The sequence below is a fragment of the Mesoplodon mirus genome, assembly GCF_964341445.2.
Source record: "Mesoplodon mirus genome assembly, chromosome: 4".
NCBI classification, from domain to species: domain Eukaryota; kingdom Metazoa; phylum Chordata; class Mammalia; order Artiodactyla; family Ziphiidae; genus Mesoplodon; species Mesoplodon mirus.
In genome coordinates this window covers 54,323,635-54,337,373 of record NC_138979.1, presented here as the reverse complement: position 1 = coordinate 54,337,373, position 13,739 = coordinate 54,323,635, and the positions used below count along the sequence as shown (strand labels likewise).

Below are 13,739 nucleotides of genomic sequence, written 5' to 3'. Positions count from 1 at the left end.
CTGAGATCCCACATGCTGTGCAGTGTAGCCAAAAAAAAAAAAATTCCCCTGCTGATTCCAGTGTGCAGCCAGGGTTGAGAACCACTGCTCTAAGGATGAAAAGAGTTGGTTAATTGCTTAGAACAAAGATATCCTCATATCTGGTTGTGCACTGGAATCGTCAGGGGGTGAGGTGGGGATGTGTTAAAATCGCACTGATGCCCTGGCCACACATTGCAGACCATGTAGATCAGTGACTTCTGCCTTCACGTGAGCAACTAACTAATAAGACGTAATAGTCACTGTTTACTGGAGCTGCCTGTGAGCCGGCATGACATATTTCCAGTCTTCACAATTCCCTGGTAGGGAGTCACAGTTCCCATTTTACAGATGAGGAAACTGCTGCTCAGAGCAGATAGCCAGAAAGCGTAAGTTTCCTGAGGCCAGGGCTGTCTGACCCGGAAGGCTGCTCTCCCTGCCCAAGGCCTCCCTGCCCCAGGGCTGGCCTCGTGGAACATATTCTGCACACTTCCCAGTACCAGCTCAAGGAGAGGGGAAAACCAGCAAGTGGCCTTGGCTCTCCTTGAGGCTCCCCAGGGCAGGTTGAGTAGAGGACCGCTGTCCCGTGAAGAGAGGGAAGATGAGTGACGTTACTTGGTATTTGGTTCTGTGTTAGTCATGCACTCTCAGAATACCTCTTTTTGGCTGGAGGAAGATGCCTGCTTGTGTTAGGCCTGACCCCCAGTCACCTGTCACTGCCGCAGCTGCTCTCACAGAGAGAACACTCAACCAGGAAGAGCAAACACTCATTTGCTTTTTGAGAGTTTGAGGAATTTTTCAGGCATGTGATACAGAAAAATGCCTCCGTTTCCCTCACAGGAAAAGGGAAAGCTTTGTCAAGGTAACCTGAAATATTTGGCTTTGCCTTATAAAATCCCTGTGCCTCCACCTCTGTGCTCTGTAAACTTAAACAAATCGCTTAAAATCCTTAAGCTTTGGTTTTCCCATCCCTCAGGGCTGCCAGTGCCAGGCCCCTTGAGGTGTCAGAGAGAGAGGAAAGGAGTGTGGCCATCCTGACACAGAGACTTACAGCTGCCTGGGACTGGAGGCTTTGTCCAGTGTTTGGTGGCACCCACTAAGCAACCTGATGTCCCAAGGCCCAAAGCAGCTGCAAGTGACCAGAGATCTCACTGAATGTGTTCCCTCTGACTTTGGGAGGCTTGGCTTCACTCCACCTGTGTCAACCCCTAGTGTGTAGACAGCCCAGAGCCAATATTTGGGGCATAAATAGCTGAGTTAACTCTAATAGTTTAGAGTTAGCAGACAGTGTGATAGACATTTGGCTCCACAAAGGCTTCCCAGCCCAGCCAAGCAGCCAGGGCCCTCTCCCTCCCCAGAGCTCCATCTGTATCTGATGTCTGTGCCTTTGGTCCCTGCCCCTTACTGTGCAGCTCAGAGCCTGGCACAGAGTAGATGCTCAGGTAGCACTGGGTGATTGGGGGATGAGGGGATGGAGAGATGCATGAACATGTGTTTGGCAAGATCTCTAAGGTGGTTGCCATAGAATTCTATTTAAGTGTTGGCGTATCTATTCCTTACTTGCTCTACTTGACTTTTTTTTTTTTTTAATCACTTGGGTTTATTTTGAAGGCTGTCTCACTAAGGATTATTCTAGTAATGGAGTGGTTCAGATGTGATGCTGTTTTCTGAGGTTGAGGCAAATATCCAGAGCACTTGTGTGTAACTTTTACTCCAGAGCCACTAAGAGAGTGCCTCCAAAGTGTGGAGTCTCATGGCCCCTTGTTTAGCTATTAAGCTGAACCTTAAAATTTTCTGAGTTCTGTCTCAAGCAGTGGGTATTGTGGTTGGCAAGAAAACATGGGGCACTGGTGGAAGGGGAGTGGGAAGACCCACAAGAGGGTGGCCACTGGGCAGTCACCAGGGACTTCGAGTGGCCCCCACCGATTGCCTGGACTGAGATGGTGAAACAGGAGGCCGCTGCCCTTCCGTGTGTGTGTGTGTGTGTGTGTGTGTGTGTGTGTGTGTGTGTGTGTGTGTGTGTGTGTGTGTGTGTGTGTGTGTGTGTGTGGTGGGGGGGCTGCCCCTGAAGCACTCAGGGAGGCTGGCCTAGGGCCACCTGCCACTCTGACAAGGACACCATTTCATGATTGCTGTCTGGGTCCCTGGAGTGAAGGATCTTCAGGCCCAGCCCTGAAGGGCACTAAGCATCATCTTGACTCCTTTAACTATCTTAGTGGCTTTGTGAACAGTGGGCTGGGCCCTCGGCCCTGGGGCCTGGCATTGCCATTAACTCTGTGATGACCTCAGGTGAGTCACTTGATGTCTCCTGTGCCTCAGTTTCCTAACATGTTACGATTCTGTGGTCCTATCAGTCTTCTCACCGTGATGAACACCCACTGAGCTTACTAACAATGTTAGGCTGCCTCCACCCCACCCTCACCTCCACCAGGATCCCCCCGAACCCAGCTGGCATAGCCTCTGGCCTCGTCTTTAAGTGCATCATCCTCATACTAGCTCTGTCCCCTATAGTCTGACTACCTGGCTCATGTCAGGTAATTGAGATTTTTATTTGTTGGGAGGGGTTGGAAACAAAGGTACAAACATGAGACTATAGAGGTGCTTTGTCCCCTCACAATTCCAAGTAGATGAATTTGTACTTGCTTCCAGATAAGGGAGGCCCAAACAGATGATTGTTACTGTTAGTATTTTGACCATGCTGACCATTTTTGCTTTTTATTTTATTATTTATTTATTTATTTATTTATTTATTTATGCCACACCTCACAGCACGTGGGATCTTAGTTCCCCGGCCAAACCTGCGCCCCCTGCAGTGGGAGCATGGAGTCTTAACCACTGGACCACCAGGAAAGTCCTGCTTTTCCTTAAAAATCTTTTTATTAAGTGGTATAAACCTCTGGACATTGTGATTTCATCTGGTAGACACAAGACAGGGGTTCTAGCTGAGGCTTTGGAACGATGAGGCTGTGTCATCTAGATGAAACCAGTGGCCTTTCAGGGCCTCAGTGTTCCCATCTGTACACTGGGAGTGACAATGCCAACATTCCTTCCTAGTAAAAGGTAAAGGATTCATATGACCAGAAGGGAAGCCCAGTACTTACTCTGTCTCAGTCACTGGTTGATGGCCAGGTAGGGTTGCTGGCTGGTGGCATGATTTGTCCTGCCCTGGAAGAATGACTCTGAGTTACTGTGGCCTAGGGGTGACAACCAGGTCACTTCCCCAGTAACCACAGTGATGCCCTCCTTGTGTGGGTCTGTGTCCCCACAGCGGCCAGTTCGCCATCGTGAAGAAGTGCCGAGAGAAGAGCACGGGGCTGGAGTACGCAGCCAAGTTCATCAAGAAGCGGCAGAGACAGGCCAGCCGGCGGGGTGTGTGCCGGGAGGAGATCGAGCGGGAGGTGAGCATCCTGCGGCAGGTGCTGCATCCCAACGTCATCACGCTGCACGACGTCTTCGAGAACCGCACTGACGTGGTGCTCATCCTCGAGCTGTGAGTGGGTGCCTGGGACTGGGGTGGGGTGGGGTAGCAGGGTGGGGGGATAGCTCCAGCCACAGGCTCCAGAGGGAGCAACAACCTGACAGAAGCCCGACCTGGAGGAGATGAAGTCAGTGGGAACTAGTTTCCCTCATTTACCCCATCCTCCTCCTGAACCCGGGCTTGCTGTGCAGCAGGGACTGAGGGCGAGGGTCTAGGTCTGACTTTCACTGGACCCTGGGGATCAGAGGGAAGAAGTGGGGAGCGCTGGGGTCCTTTCCTGGCTGGTGAGCACATGGGAGGATGAGGGGGGCAGAGGGTGGAAGGCGGAGAAGGGGGCCGTCAGGGAGAGTCTGTTCTACGAGGAAGGGAAGAACACACATCCTCCAAGCTCTGCAAAGCCCTTCTCAGCCCTTTCCTGGGAAAACCCTCCTGCCTTTGTGCTGCGTTTGATGCCTTTATTATTATCATAGTAACTATTACTTAGAGGGGTCTGCTGTAAGCCAAGCGTTTGCTAGATCCTTCGTGTTGTCTTGTTCAGTCTTCACAGAAGCTGTGTTGAGGGTAGTGTCCCACTTACGCCAAGAGGACTTTGTATTCACTTTGCTGAGAATGTCTGTTACCTCATTTAATCCTCATAACAATCCTATCCCATGGAGACTCTTATTACCTCCATGTTACAGACAAGAACACTGAGAGGCTGGGTCGTTTACAAGATCCTACAACCAGGAAGTGACTGGGTCCACGCTGCTTGTGCAGATAGCTATGCGCTTGAGGTGGGATGGCCTTGGGCTGGCCCTGCAGGGGAATCCTTCACAGTCTGGTGGAATTTGGATGGGTGACACCACGACTCCAGGGGTTGGTTGGCCAACTGGTGTCCCTCCTGGAGATGCCCCCCATGGATTGGGGAGGTGGAGGTGGGCCTCCGGCGGTTAGTAGAGTTTGAGTTGGGCTGTGGCACAAGTTGAAATGGCTGTGTCTAGTCAAGCAGCAAGACTGGGTGTCAAGAATGTTCTGAGGACTTCCCTGGTAGCGCAGTGGTTGAGAGTCTGCCTGCCGATGCAGGGGACACGGGTTCGTGCCCTGGTCCGGGAGGATCCCACGTGCCGCGGAGCGCCTGGGCCCGTGAGCCCTGGCCACTGAGCCTGCGCATCCGGAGCCTGTGCTCCGCAATGGGAGAGGCCACAACAGTGAGAGGCCCATGTACCACAAAAAAAAAAAAAAAAAAAAATTATGTTCTGAACCTCAGAGGCGTGAGGCATCTGCCAGTTAGCAGAGGAGTGGCAGCATTTGTCTCAGCAGTCCCTGACTTTGTGACCTGGGGCAAGTCACCTTACCCCTCTGAGCTTCAGCTCTCATGTATAAAGCAGGCAGCCATCCTTAACCTGCCTGTGGGTTGGGTGGACCACCTGACATTTGAGACCATTCTAATTTGAGACTGTGCTCTGGTGTTGTCAGCCTATAGATTTATGTAGCAGATGGGCATTTGCATACTTTTGCATTGGATTCTTAAATTATCCATCTCAGTGTTTAAGTGCATAGACTTACCCATGCTCTCCCCTTGTCTAACTCCCAATGTCCTCTGTGTTTCTCCCAGGGACCTCTTAGCCAACTGGACCAGTCAGTGTAAATACCTGCCTCACTTAGACAAGCCTGGTGGGTTCCCACAGATGTAGCCAGCCACGTGGATGGCCCAAGGTGTGGCAAGCCCCAAGGCTAAGGGTTAGCACTGGTTCCCAGCAGAGAGTGACAAACCCACCTTTGCTGGGAAAGCCAGACCAGTTCTTTAAAAACCTGTTGTCAGAACTTTACAGCAACTAAAAAGAAATTACATTCATATGCCTACCACCCAAACACAGCTATTTGTTTCCCTGTGGTTCCTCTCAGTCTTTATCTATTTGCATGCACTCATTGTACTTGTACAATTTCCTGCTCTACTTTTTCCCCAGTTAACATAATGCCACGAATAGCTTTTTCCCTTTTAACTGACTATATCATGTTTCATTACATTACATACCCGTATCTCCCTGTTGTTGGACATTTGGTGTTTTAATTTCCAGCTTTTAACCATTACACATTTTACTGCCATAAAACAACTTTCTTCCTGTGTTTTCCCCCTTTTCTTTTGGATTAATTTTTTTAGACAGATCCTCAGGAATGGGGCAATCGGGCTGACATTTTTAGGGCTCTTGGTATCCTCACTTTCATAGGACAGGTTAACCAGCACCACGTGCAACATGGGAGCGTTTCTTTCTGCCTGCAGCCTTGCCAGCCCTGGGTCATTTGTTTTAAAGCAGGGTTCGTTATTGCCTTTTACAGTTATGATACTTTTTTGTCATTTTAATTGGCATTTCTGTCATTGCTGGGGAAGTTGTCTGTTACTCCCTGTTTGTAGAACCCCAGGAGTTGGGGTCTCGGATGCTCTTGAGATGTCCCTGTTTCTCCCAGCAGCCTTCATGGCTAACCAAGAGTTACATGCCCTCTTCTTGTGAGCTGTCACCACCCGTAACATCAGTTGTCACACTGGTGCTCCTGTGAGCTGCTGTGTCTGTGAAGTTCTGTCTGTTCGTAGTTTCTCTGTCTCCTCCTTTACTTTCAAGCTGCCTCATTGTCTCAGGGTGCCTGGCTATGGAGCTAGGGATTGCTAAGGCAGTGCCTCAATCTTGTGTGACCAGGGTCTGAGAGGAGGACCTTCCAGGAGAGAAGGGCTTTTCATGGGCTTTCATGTTTGGACTTGGTGACCTCTGTTGGGCTGCTTAGGAGCCTTTGGCCTCCTGGTCCTCACTGTGCCCTACTAGGCTAGTGGGTTTGCCTGGTACTTAAACACGGGTGTCAGAGCCCACCTGCTCAGTTGATATTTGCAGGGTTTGTGGATGGATCTACCTCTCAGCACCGTTTAGTGCAAGGCTTCAGCTGAAGTGACCAGTGCTCAGAGGACATTCCCAACCCTGATTTAAGTCCCCTTCAGCTATTTGTACCCTGTCCATGATCGCCTATGCAGCAGCCGTCAGGACTGGTGATGGCAGGGTTGGGAAAGATTGAGTTGTCCATGTAAGTTGACTTCTGTAGGGTGTAAAGAATATTTTCAAACTCTCAAAGGATTAACTCATGCCACATGTGGAGCTGGCTCTGAAAAATGTAGGTCTGCCCTGGGAGGGTTGGGCAGCCCTTCCAACCCAGGCCCCTGACCTCTCTGGGGCCTCCCTGACTCCAAGCTGTGGAAAGCAATACAGCGGCGGGAACATACCAGAGCAGGGCCTGACAGAGCGCTCCAAGGTGGCGGCAATGCTTCCCAGGCCTTGAACTGAGTCCAGCTTTCTGGGCCCCAACAGCTCTGGCAGCGTCCTTCCCAAATCACTGCCTACACAGGTCATTTGAGCACTCCCTCTAAACGGTTGGTTGCTTTTGAAAGAGTTCTGAAAAGCGTTTCTAGCAGCCAGATCAAACTGCAGGGAGGAAGGAGGCAAGGGTCAGATTAGCAGGAAGGCGACTGGTCCTGGGGACACTGGAGGAGAGCAGAAGCTGGCTGTTAGGTTTTGCTTTTCCTCTTTAAGTCAAATTGTTCAGGGGTGTGAGAGGAGAGAAGCTTGGGTGGAGTGGGGATGACTCCATGGCAGAGATCTTGGGGCTGAGAAGCCCTTGGGAGAAACTAGGTTTGGGGGTAGAAACAAAACCCAGGCTCCTTGACGGCCTTGAGAACAGGTGCCTGAGGATTGATGTGAGTGTCCCTGGCCTGGGTGTCCAGGGCTGGGACAGATACCTGGCAGGCTTATCAGCCTCCCACCTTTCCAAGTCTCTGGGGACGATTCTAAGGGTCACCATGGCTGTTCCCCTCTTTGTCCAAAGAAGATCATGTCTCACTCCGTCTCCTGCCCAGATCACACCTTCCAACAGAACAGCTGATTACTGTCCCCCAAAGTCCTCACCCTGCCTGGGCCTTTACATCAGTAATTTGGGGTGACAGAACACATCCACATTATCATGAAGTTCTTTTACATTTGCTCAGTGTTCTGTTTAAGGTAGGAAGGGCAGGATATGCCCGAGGTCACAGCCTTGCACCACCCAGCAAGGCTGGAAGTATAAAAACAAGGATTGGGCTAGGTCCTTGTGTTCCTGAGGGACACTGTGGATTTGAAAATTTGCAGAAGGCTCCTGACAGGTCTCTTGAAAATGCCAAGACTTCACTTCTGTATGATACAGAATATTCTGTGCCATGTTGATATTTTAAATGTCTTACTTCTTTCCTTTGTTTTTTTTTTATTCGCCCACCTTCTCTTGAATGTCTTGTACAAGGTGCTGTGGAAGCAAAGGTAATCTAGCTGGGGAGAGAGCCAGCCAGACAGTGGCAGCCCAGTGTGTGAGGGCACGGAGGCAGCTGGACAGGGATGGCAGATGACAGCCTAGGCCTTGGGGTGGCTTTGGGTTTTCTTTTTTGCATCAGCAACTCGAACCTTATAATAGGGGTAGAGTGTGGTGAGAGGAACACGTGGTGCACCGGGATTGAGAAGATCTGGATCTAAATCCTGGTTCTGCCACTTACTAGCTGTGTCACCTTGGGCAAGTCACTGCTCTCTTGGGGCCCCAGTTTCCTTGTTTGGGAAACCAGGACAGAAGTTCCATCTACCCCTCAGGGCGGATGTGAGTCTCAAGTGAGAGAATGCTTGGGGAAGTATATCACACAGGTGGTGAACTCTAAATAAACTCAAAACCAAGCCCTCTTCCAGCACTACCACCCCCAACAATGATATGGTGCATGGTATTGGACTGGGGTCTGGGGCTTGGACATGGTCTTGACCATGCACTCTCTTGCTAGGAGACCTTGCATGGCCACTTCCCCTCCTGTGGGTTTGGTTTCCTCATCTGTTAGGGAAGAACTTCCAAGTGACGATGGTTTCTGTGCAGGGGTCACTGAGGGAGAGCGAGGAGTTTGCTTCCCTAGAAGTTTACTGTTAGCCTCTTATTATGGAGGATTTCAAACATATACAGAAGTAGAGAGAAGGATGTAAGAACCCTCATAGGCACATCCCCCAGCTTCACATTATCACCATTTTGCCAGTCTTGTTTTACATCAAATCCTACTTCCCCCGAATCCAGCTGTTTGTTTGCTGCAGTACTTTAAAGCAAACCTCAGACATCATGTCATTTTACATACAAACACTTTAGTATGCATCTCTCATTGACTGCAGTTTTTAAAATGCAGCCACCATGGATTTATCACACCCGACAGAATTATCCAGCCAGCCAGGCCCCAGACCACCGAGGCTGTCTACACTCCAGTCCATAGTGATATTCCTGATGGACCCAAAGATACCTTTTTACGGTTGTTTTATTTGATTTAGCATCCAAATGAGGGAAGTCCACATGCTGTGTCTGGTTCTTTTGTTTCCTATGTCTCTTATTCTATGGCAGTTCTCCTTCCCTTCCTTTTAAAATAATTTATTTATTTATTTTTGGCTACGTTGTGTCTTTGTTGTTGCGCACGGGCTTTTTCTAGCTGTGGCGAGTGGGGGCTACTCTTTGTTGCAGTGCACAGGCTTCTTATTGCGGTGGTTTCTCTTATTGCGGAGCACGGGCTCTAGGCTTGCGGTTTTCAGTAGTTGTGGCTCGCGGGCTCTAGAGTGCAGGCTCAGTAGTTGTGGTGCACGGGCTTAGTTGCTCCGTGGCATGTGGGATCTTCCCGGACCAGGGATCGAACCCATGTCCCCTGCATTGGCAGACGGATTCTTAACCACTGTGCCACCAGGGAAGCCCTCTCTCCCTTTTTTGATGCCACTGATTTGTTGGGAGAATTAGGTCATTTGTCCTGTTGATTGTCTCACAGTCTGGTTTCGGCTTATCCCTTCCTCATGGTGTTGTTGAATTTGTTCCTCTATGTCCTGTATTTCCTGAAACCTATAGTTAGACCTAAACAAGATACCCTTCCTATTGGTGATGTTCAGTAAGAATATAGTGCAAACCACATATGCAATGGAAATGCCAGATTTTCCAGCAGCCATATTGAATAAGAAGTAAAAAGAACAAGGTAAATTCGTTTTTTTGGGGTTTTTTTGTTTGTTTGTTTGTTCGTTTTTTGCGGTACGCGGGCCTCCCACTGCTGTGGCCTCTCCCGTTGCGGACCACAGGCTCCAGACGCGCAGGCTCAGTGGCCATGGCTCACGGGCCCAGCTGCTCCGTGGCATGTGGGATCTTCCCGGACCGGGGCACGAACCCGTGTCCCCTGCATCGGCAGGCGGACTCTCAACCACTGCGCCACCAGGGAAGCCCTGGTAAATTAGTTTTAATAATATTTTTTATTTAACTCAATATATACAAAATATTATCATTTGAACATGTAATCACTGTAAAACTCATTAATGAGATAGTTTACATTCTTTTTCTCATCCTGTGTCTTCAAAACCCAGTGTGTATCTTACACTTACAGCACATTTCAGTTCATTTGCAATGCAATGGTTAGAGTGCAGTCCTGCCAAAAAAAAAGTTGTATTTAAAGGAACATATTGTACACCACTTCAGTTTTTGAATTAAAATGAATTAAAATTTAAAAGTCAGTTCCTCAGTTGCATTAGCCGTATTTCAAATCCTCACTAGCCATATGTGACCAGTGGCTGCTATATTGGACAGCATATAGAGAGAATATTTCCATCACTGCAGAGTTCTGTCAATAGCACTGAACAAGAGGCACCACCAGACGTAGGTTCAGTTTTTTAAGTTGCAGTACTTTGTAGGTGTTGCTGTGTACTTCCTATTGTATGACATTGTGTTCAGTTGTTCTGTTTTTCATGATGCTAAGGTTGATGAGTGGGTCTATGTATGCTTCTGGACACTTTTAAAGAAAGGAAAAAGATTTTGAGGCTCTTTATTTAGGATGGACTAGATGGCAGGGAGTGAATGAGTCCCCAAACTGGGACAGAAGCCATTCTGGCCATATGAAAATCATTTGAGGACACTCTGTGATATAGTGGTTGAGAGTCATTCTGCCTGGGTTTGAACCCTGATTCTACCACTTACAGGCTGTTTGGCCTTGGGCAAGTGACTTAACCTCTCTGAGCCTCTGTCTCTTCAACTGTGAAATAGGAAACTAATAGTATTGTACTTTAGCTCATAGGGTATTGTGATGATTAAATGAGATAATGTACAAAAAGTATACATTATGCACAGAGTAAGTATTCAGTGAATATTAATTACCATTACTATGTTGCTGTTATAAAAATACAGGTTCTGAGGCCTTGCTGCTAGAGAATCTAATTTGGTAGCGTCTGTGGTGGGACCCAGAAATCTGCATTTTAAACAAGTTTTCCAGGTGATCCTGAGTTCCTGGGCTCTCTGGCCCAGGTCCCTTCCTGAGATCTTTTCCTGGAGTGACCCTTGGCTATGTTGCAGCTCCAGAGAAGCATGTGTCAGCTGGACACTCCAGCATCTGTCAGAGGCCAAACAAGCCCAGTAGGACTGCCAGATTTAGCAAATAAAAATCTCCCATTTTATCTGGCAACCATAAATCCCCAATTCAGATAAAACTGTAAACTAGTCTTTTTGCTCCATGGGTCTCTCTATTCCTGCCACATCAAACATAGGGTGCAGGAGCGTAGAATGTGAGGACAAAAGCAGTATTTTAAAGTTTTTAGAGATGAATATAATTAATGGGTCTTGATGTTTAACTTAGGGACATGTCTTTGAAGAGGTCATCTTTTATAAGATGAAAGAAAGGGGCTTTGGGAGCCATCTTGATCAGTCTGCTCATTTTGCAGGTGAGGAAACTGAGGCCTGCCTGGACCAGGCAGGGGAGTGAGTTGTCCAAAGCCAGGAGCAGGGCTGGACTGGAACCTAAGTCTCCAGTTTCTGTCCCAGCATATGTTCCTCTTTGTCATCCCACAGCACTTTGTTTCTGTCCTCTGTCACTTGAGTCATATGGTGGGGAGGGGTAGCACCTAGGATAACAAGGGACCTGGGCCTAGAGTGTGAGCAGAGACCCTTCTGGTGACACCCTAAGGGTGGTTCCTGCCCTTGTGATCCAAAGGGAGGAACACAGCAAGTAGAAATAGAAGGAAAGTCAGTCCCTGTGCTGGCTGGATAGAGCCCCAGAGATGAGTGAGGGGATTCTGCTAAGCGCAGTGCCTGGAGACAGGGTCAGGGGTTGCACCCATGGGCTTGGGCTCAGGACACACAGGGCTGACTGGGCCTGGGCCCTCCTCACCGGTGTCTTGCAGAGTGTCCGGAGGAGAGCTCTTCGACTTCCTGGCCCAGAAGGAGTCCCTGAGTGAGGAGGAGGCCACCAGCTTCATTAAGCAGATCCTGGAAGGGGTGAACTACCTTCATGCCAAGAAAATTGCTCACTTTGATCTCAAGGTCAGTGGGGTGGGAGGGAAAGGGAAAAGAATCAGGTTAGGAAGAATGGGCCCAGTCTCTCCCAATGTCATTGCCAGGAGGGGTCAGCGCCCACTAGGCCTTCCTCCCTCATCTTACAGTTGAAAACACTGAGCTCCTGGGAAAGAAATGATGCCACGGGAGTGTCCCCCTCAGATAAGGTTTTCATTTCTCAGATAAGGTTTTCTTCACATAGGGGCTGATGGCAAGAAGCTTCTGAATCAGACCACTGGCACCTTATCTCTTTCAGGGAATACACAGGGTGTAGTTTTTAAATAAGTAAGCCAGTGACAGGAAACTTGAAACCAAACCCATTTCACAAGACTGAACTTTTCAGTAACCAAGAGCTAACTCCTGAGCGGGCGGAGCTAGACACATTCAGATGAATACTGCTGAGGTTGCCTGGCTCTCTGGACCCAGCACAGCGTCCAGCATCCTTTGACCAGAGATTATAAATCTTAGAGCCCAGTGACCACTGGCTGTACTCCCCGACTCCGCCCCTTACTGTGGCCATAAAACTGATTCCAGGGGCCACTGATCGTTTGTGGTAACTGGTATTCAGGGTCGAGAAAGTTCACTGTGACCACACAGGACTTCACAAAGCAAGAGTGTGGTCAGAGTAGAAGGATCAGTTCCCATAGTAGCTGAGCTTAGTTGCATAGGCTGATGAGCTTTTATAGTCACCTGAAGCATAAAGATCCCCCAGTCTGTAATCAGAGGGACCCGTTTATTGGGGAGGAGACCCACTGATCTTTTTTTTTAATCTTTTTTTGGCTGCATTGGGTCTTTGTTGCTGCTTGTGGGCTTTCTCTAGTTGTGGTGAGTGGGGGCTACTCTTCATTGTGGTCCATGGGCTTCTCATTGCGGTGGCTTTTCTTGTTGTGGAGCACGAGCTCTAGGCGCACAGGCTTCAGTAGTTGTGGCGTGCAGGCTCGGTAGTTGTGGTGCATGGGCTTAGTTGCTCTGCAGCATGTGGGATCTTCCCAGAACAGGGATCGAACCCGTGTCCCCTGCATTGGCAGGCGGATTCCTAACCACTGCATCACCAGGGAAGTCCGACCCACTGATTTTTCTATCCAGAAATTCCTGTTGTGTTTCAAGCATTGTGCTGGGTGCCTGGGTGTTGCTACAGGTACAAAATCAACTGAGGCCTTGTTTGAGCTTAGTTCCTCTTTTCCAGAAACTTGTGCAGGAATCATAAAAGAGAGATGAACAACTCTAAGTGCTGTGATAGAGGGAAGTACTGGGGGGCTGGGAGTCTAAATGAGAAGCCATCTAAGTCAGACTGGAGTATCCGAGAAGGGCTTCCTGGAAGAGGTGGTATTTGAATTGGGTTTTGAAGGACTGCCAGGAGTTATCAGAGGGGAAGGGCCTTCTAAGGAAGTGAGGCCAGCAGGTACATGGTCCTGAAATAGCACAATGCATTCAGGATAGTACAGGCAAAGGGTGAATGTGCTGAATGGAGAAGCCAGGAGGAGAGCAGGAGGCAGACACAGGCCATGGGAGCTAAGCCAAGGTGGTTGAACTTTACACTGAGAGATATGGGCCAGATGAGCAGGGAGGTGAGGTGAGCAGATGTGTGTTTCAGAAAGAGCCCTCCAGCTGGGAGCACGGATAGAATGGGGACAGTAATCTGGGTGTGATGTGGCAAGTGCCAGACTAATTTGAGGAGGGGATGGAGTCAAGACTTTTTATAGAGGTTGCTCTGAGGATTGATTAAGTACCTAATTAGATGTGGGACATGAGGGGGAGGGCAGAGTCCAGGATGACACCCAAGCTCTGGCTGGCAGGGCTGGCCCAGAGAGGGTATGGTGTCTTGTGGTCTCAGAGTCTGCATCACGGTGTGGGCTCACGTCCCGTACAGGGATCCCATCCCAGCTCTTAC

At 49.1% G+C, this 13,739-nt stretch overlaps 1 protein-coding gene across 3 annotated transcripts in view; it reads left to right on the top strand.

The window, feature by feature from the left end:
* DAPK2 (death associated protein kinase 2) overlaps positions 1-13,739 on the top strand; it is a 122,686-nt gene that overhangs the window by 65,944 nt on the left and 43,003 nt on the right. For 2 of the 3 annotated variants that reach the window (XM_082618871.1, XM_082618872.1), the window contains exons 3-4: positions 3,287-3,508; positions 11,698-11,836. In XM_082618871.1, the coding sequence (XP_082474997.1) occupies positions 3,287-3,508; positions 11,698-11,836 (361 nt within the window). Of the gene's footprint in view, positions 1-3,286; positions 3,509-11,697; positions 11,837-13,739 lie in introns of those variants that run through there. The other variant, XM_082618873.1, reaches the window with a different exon arrangement.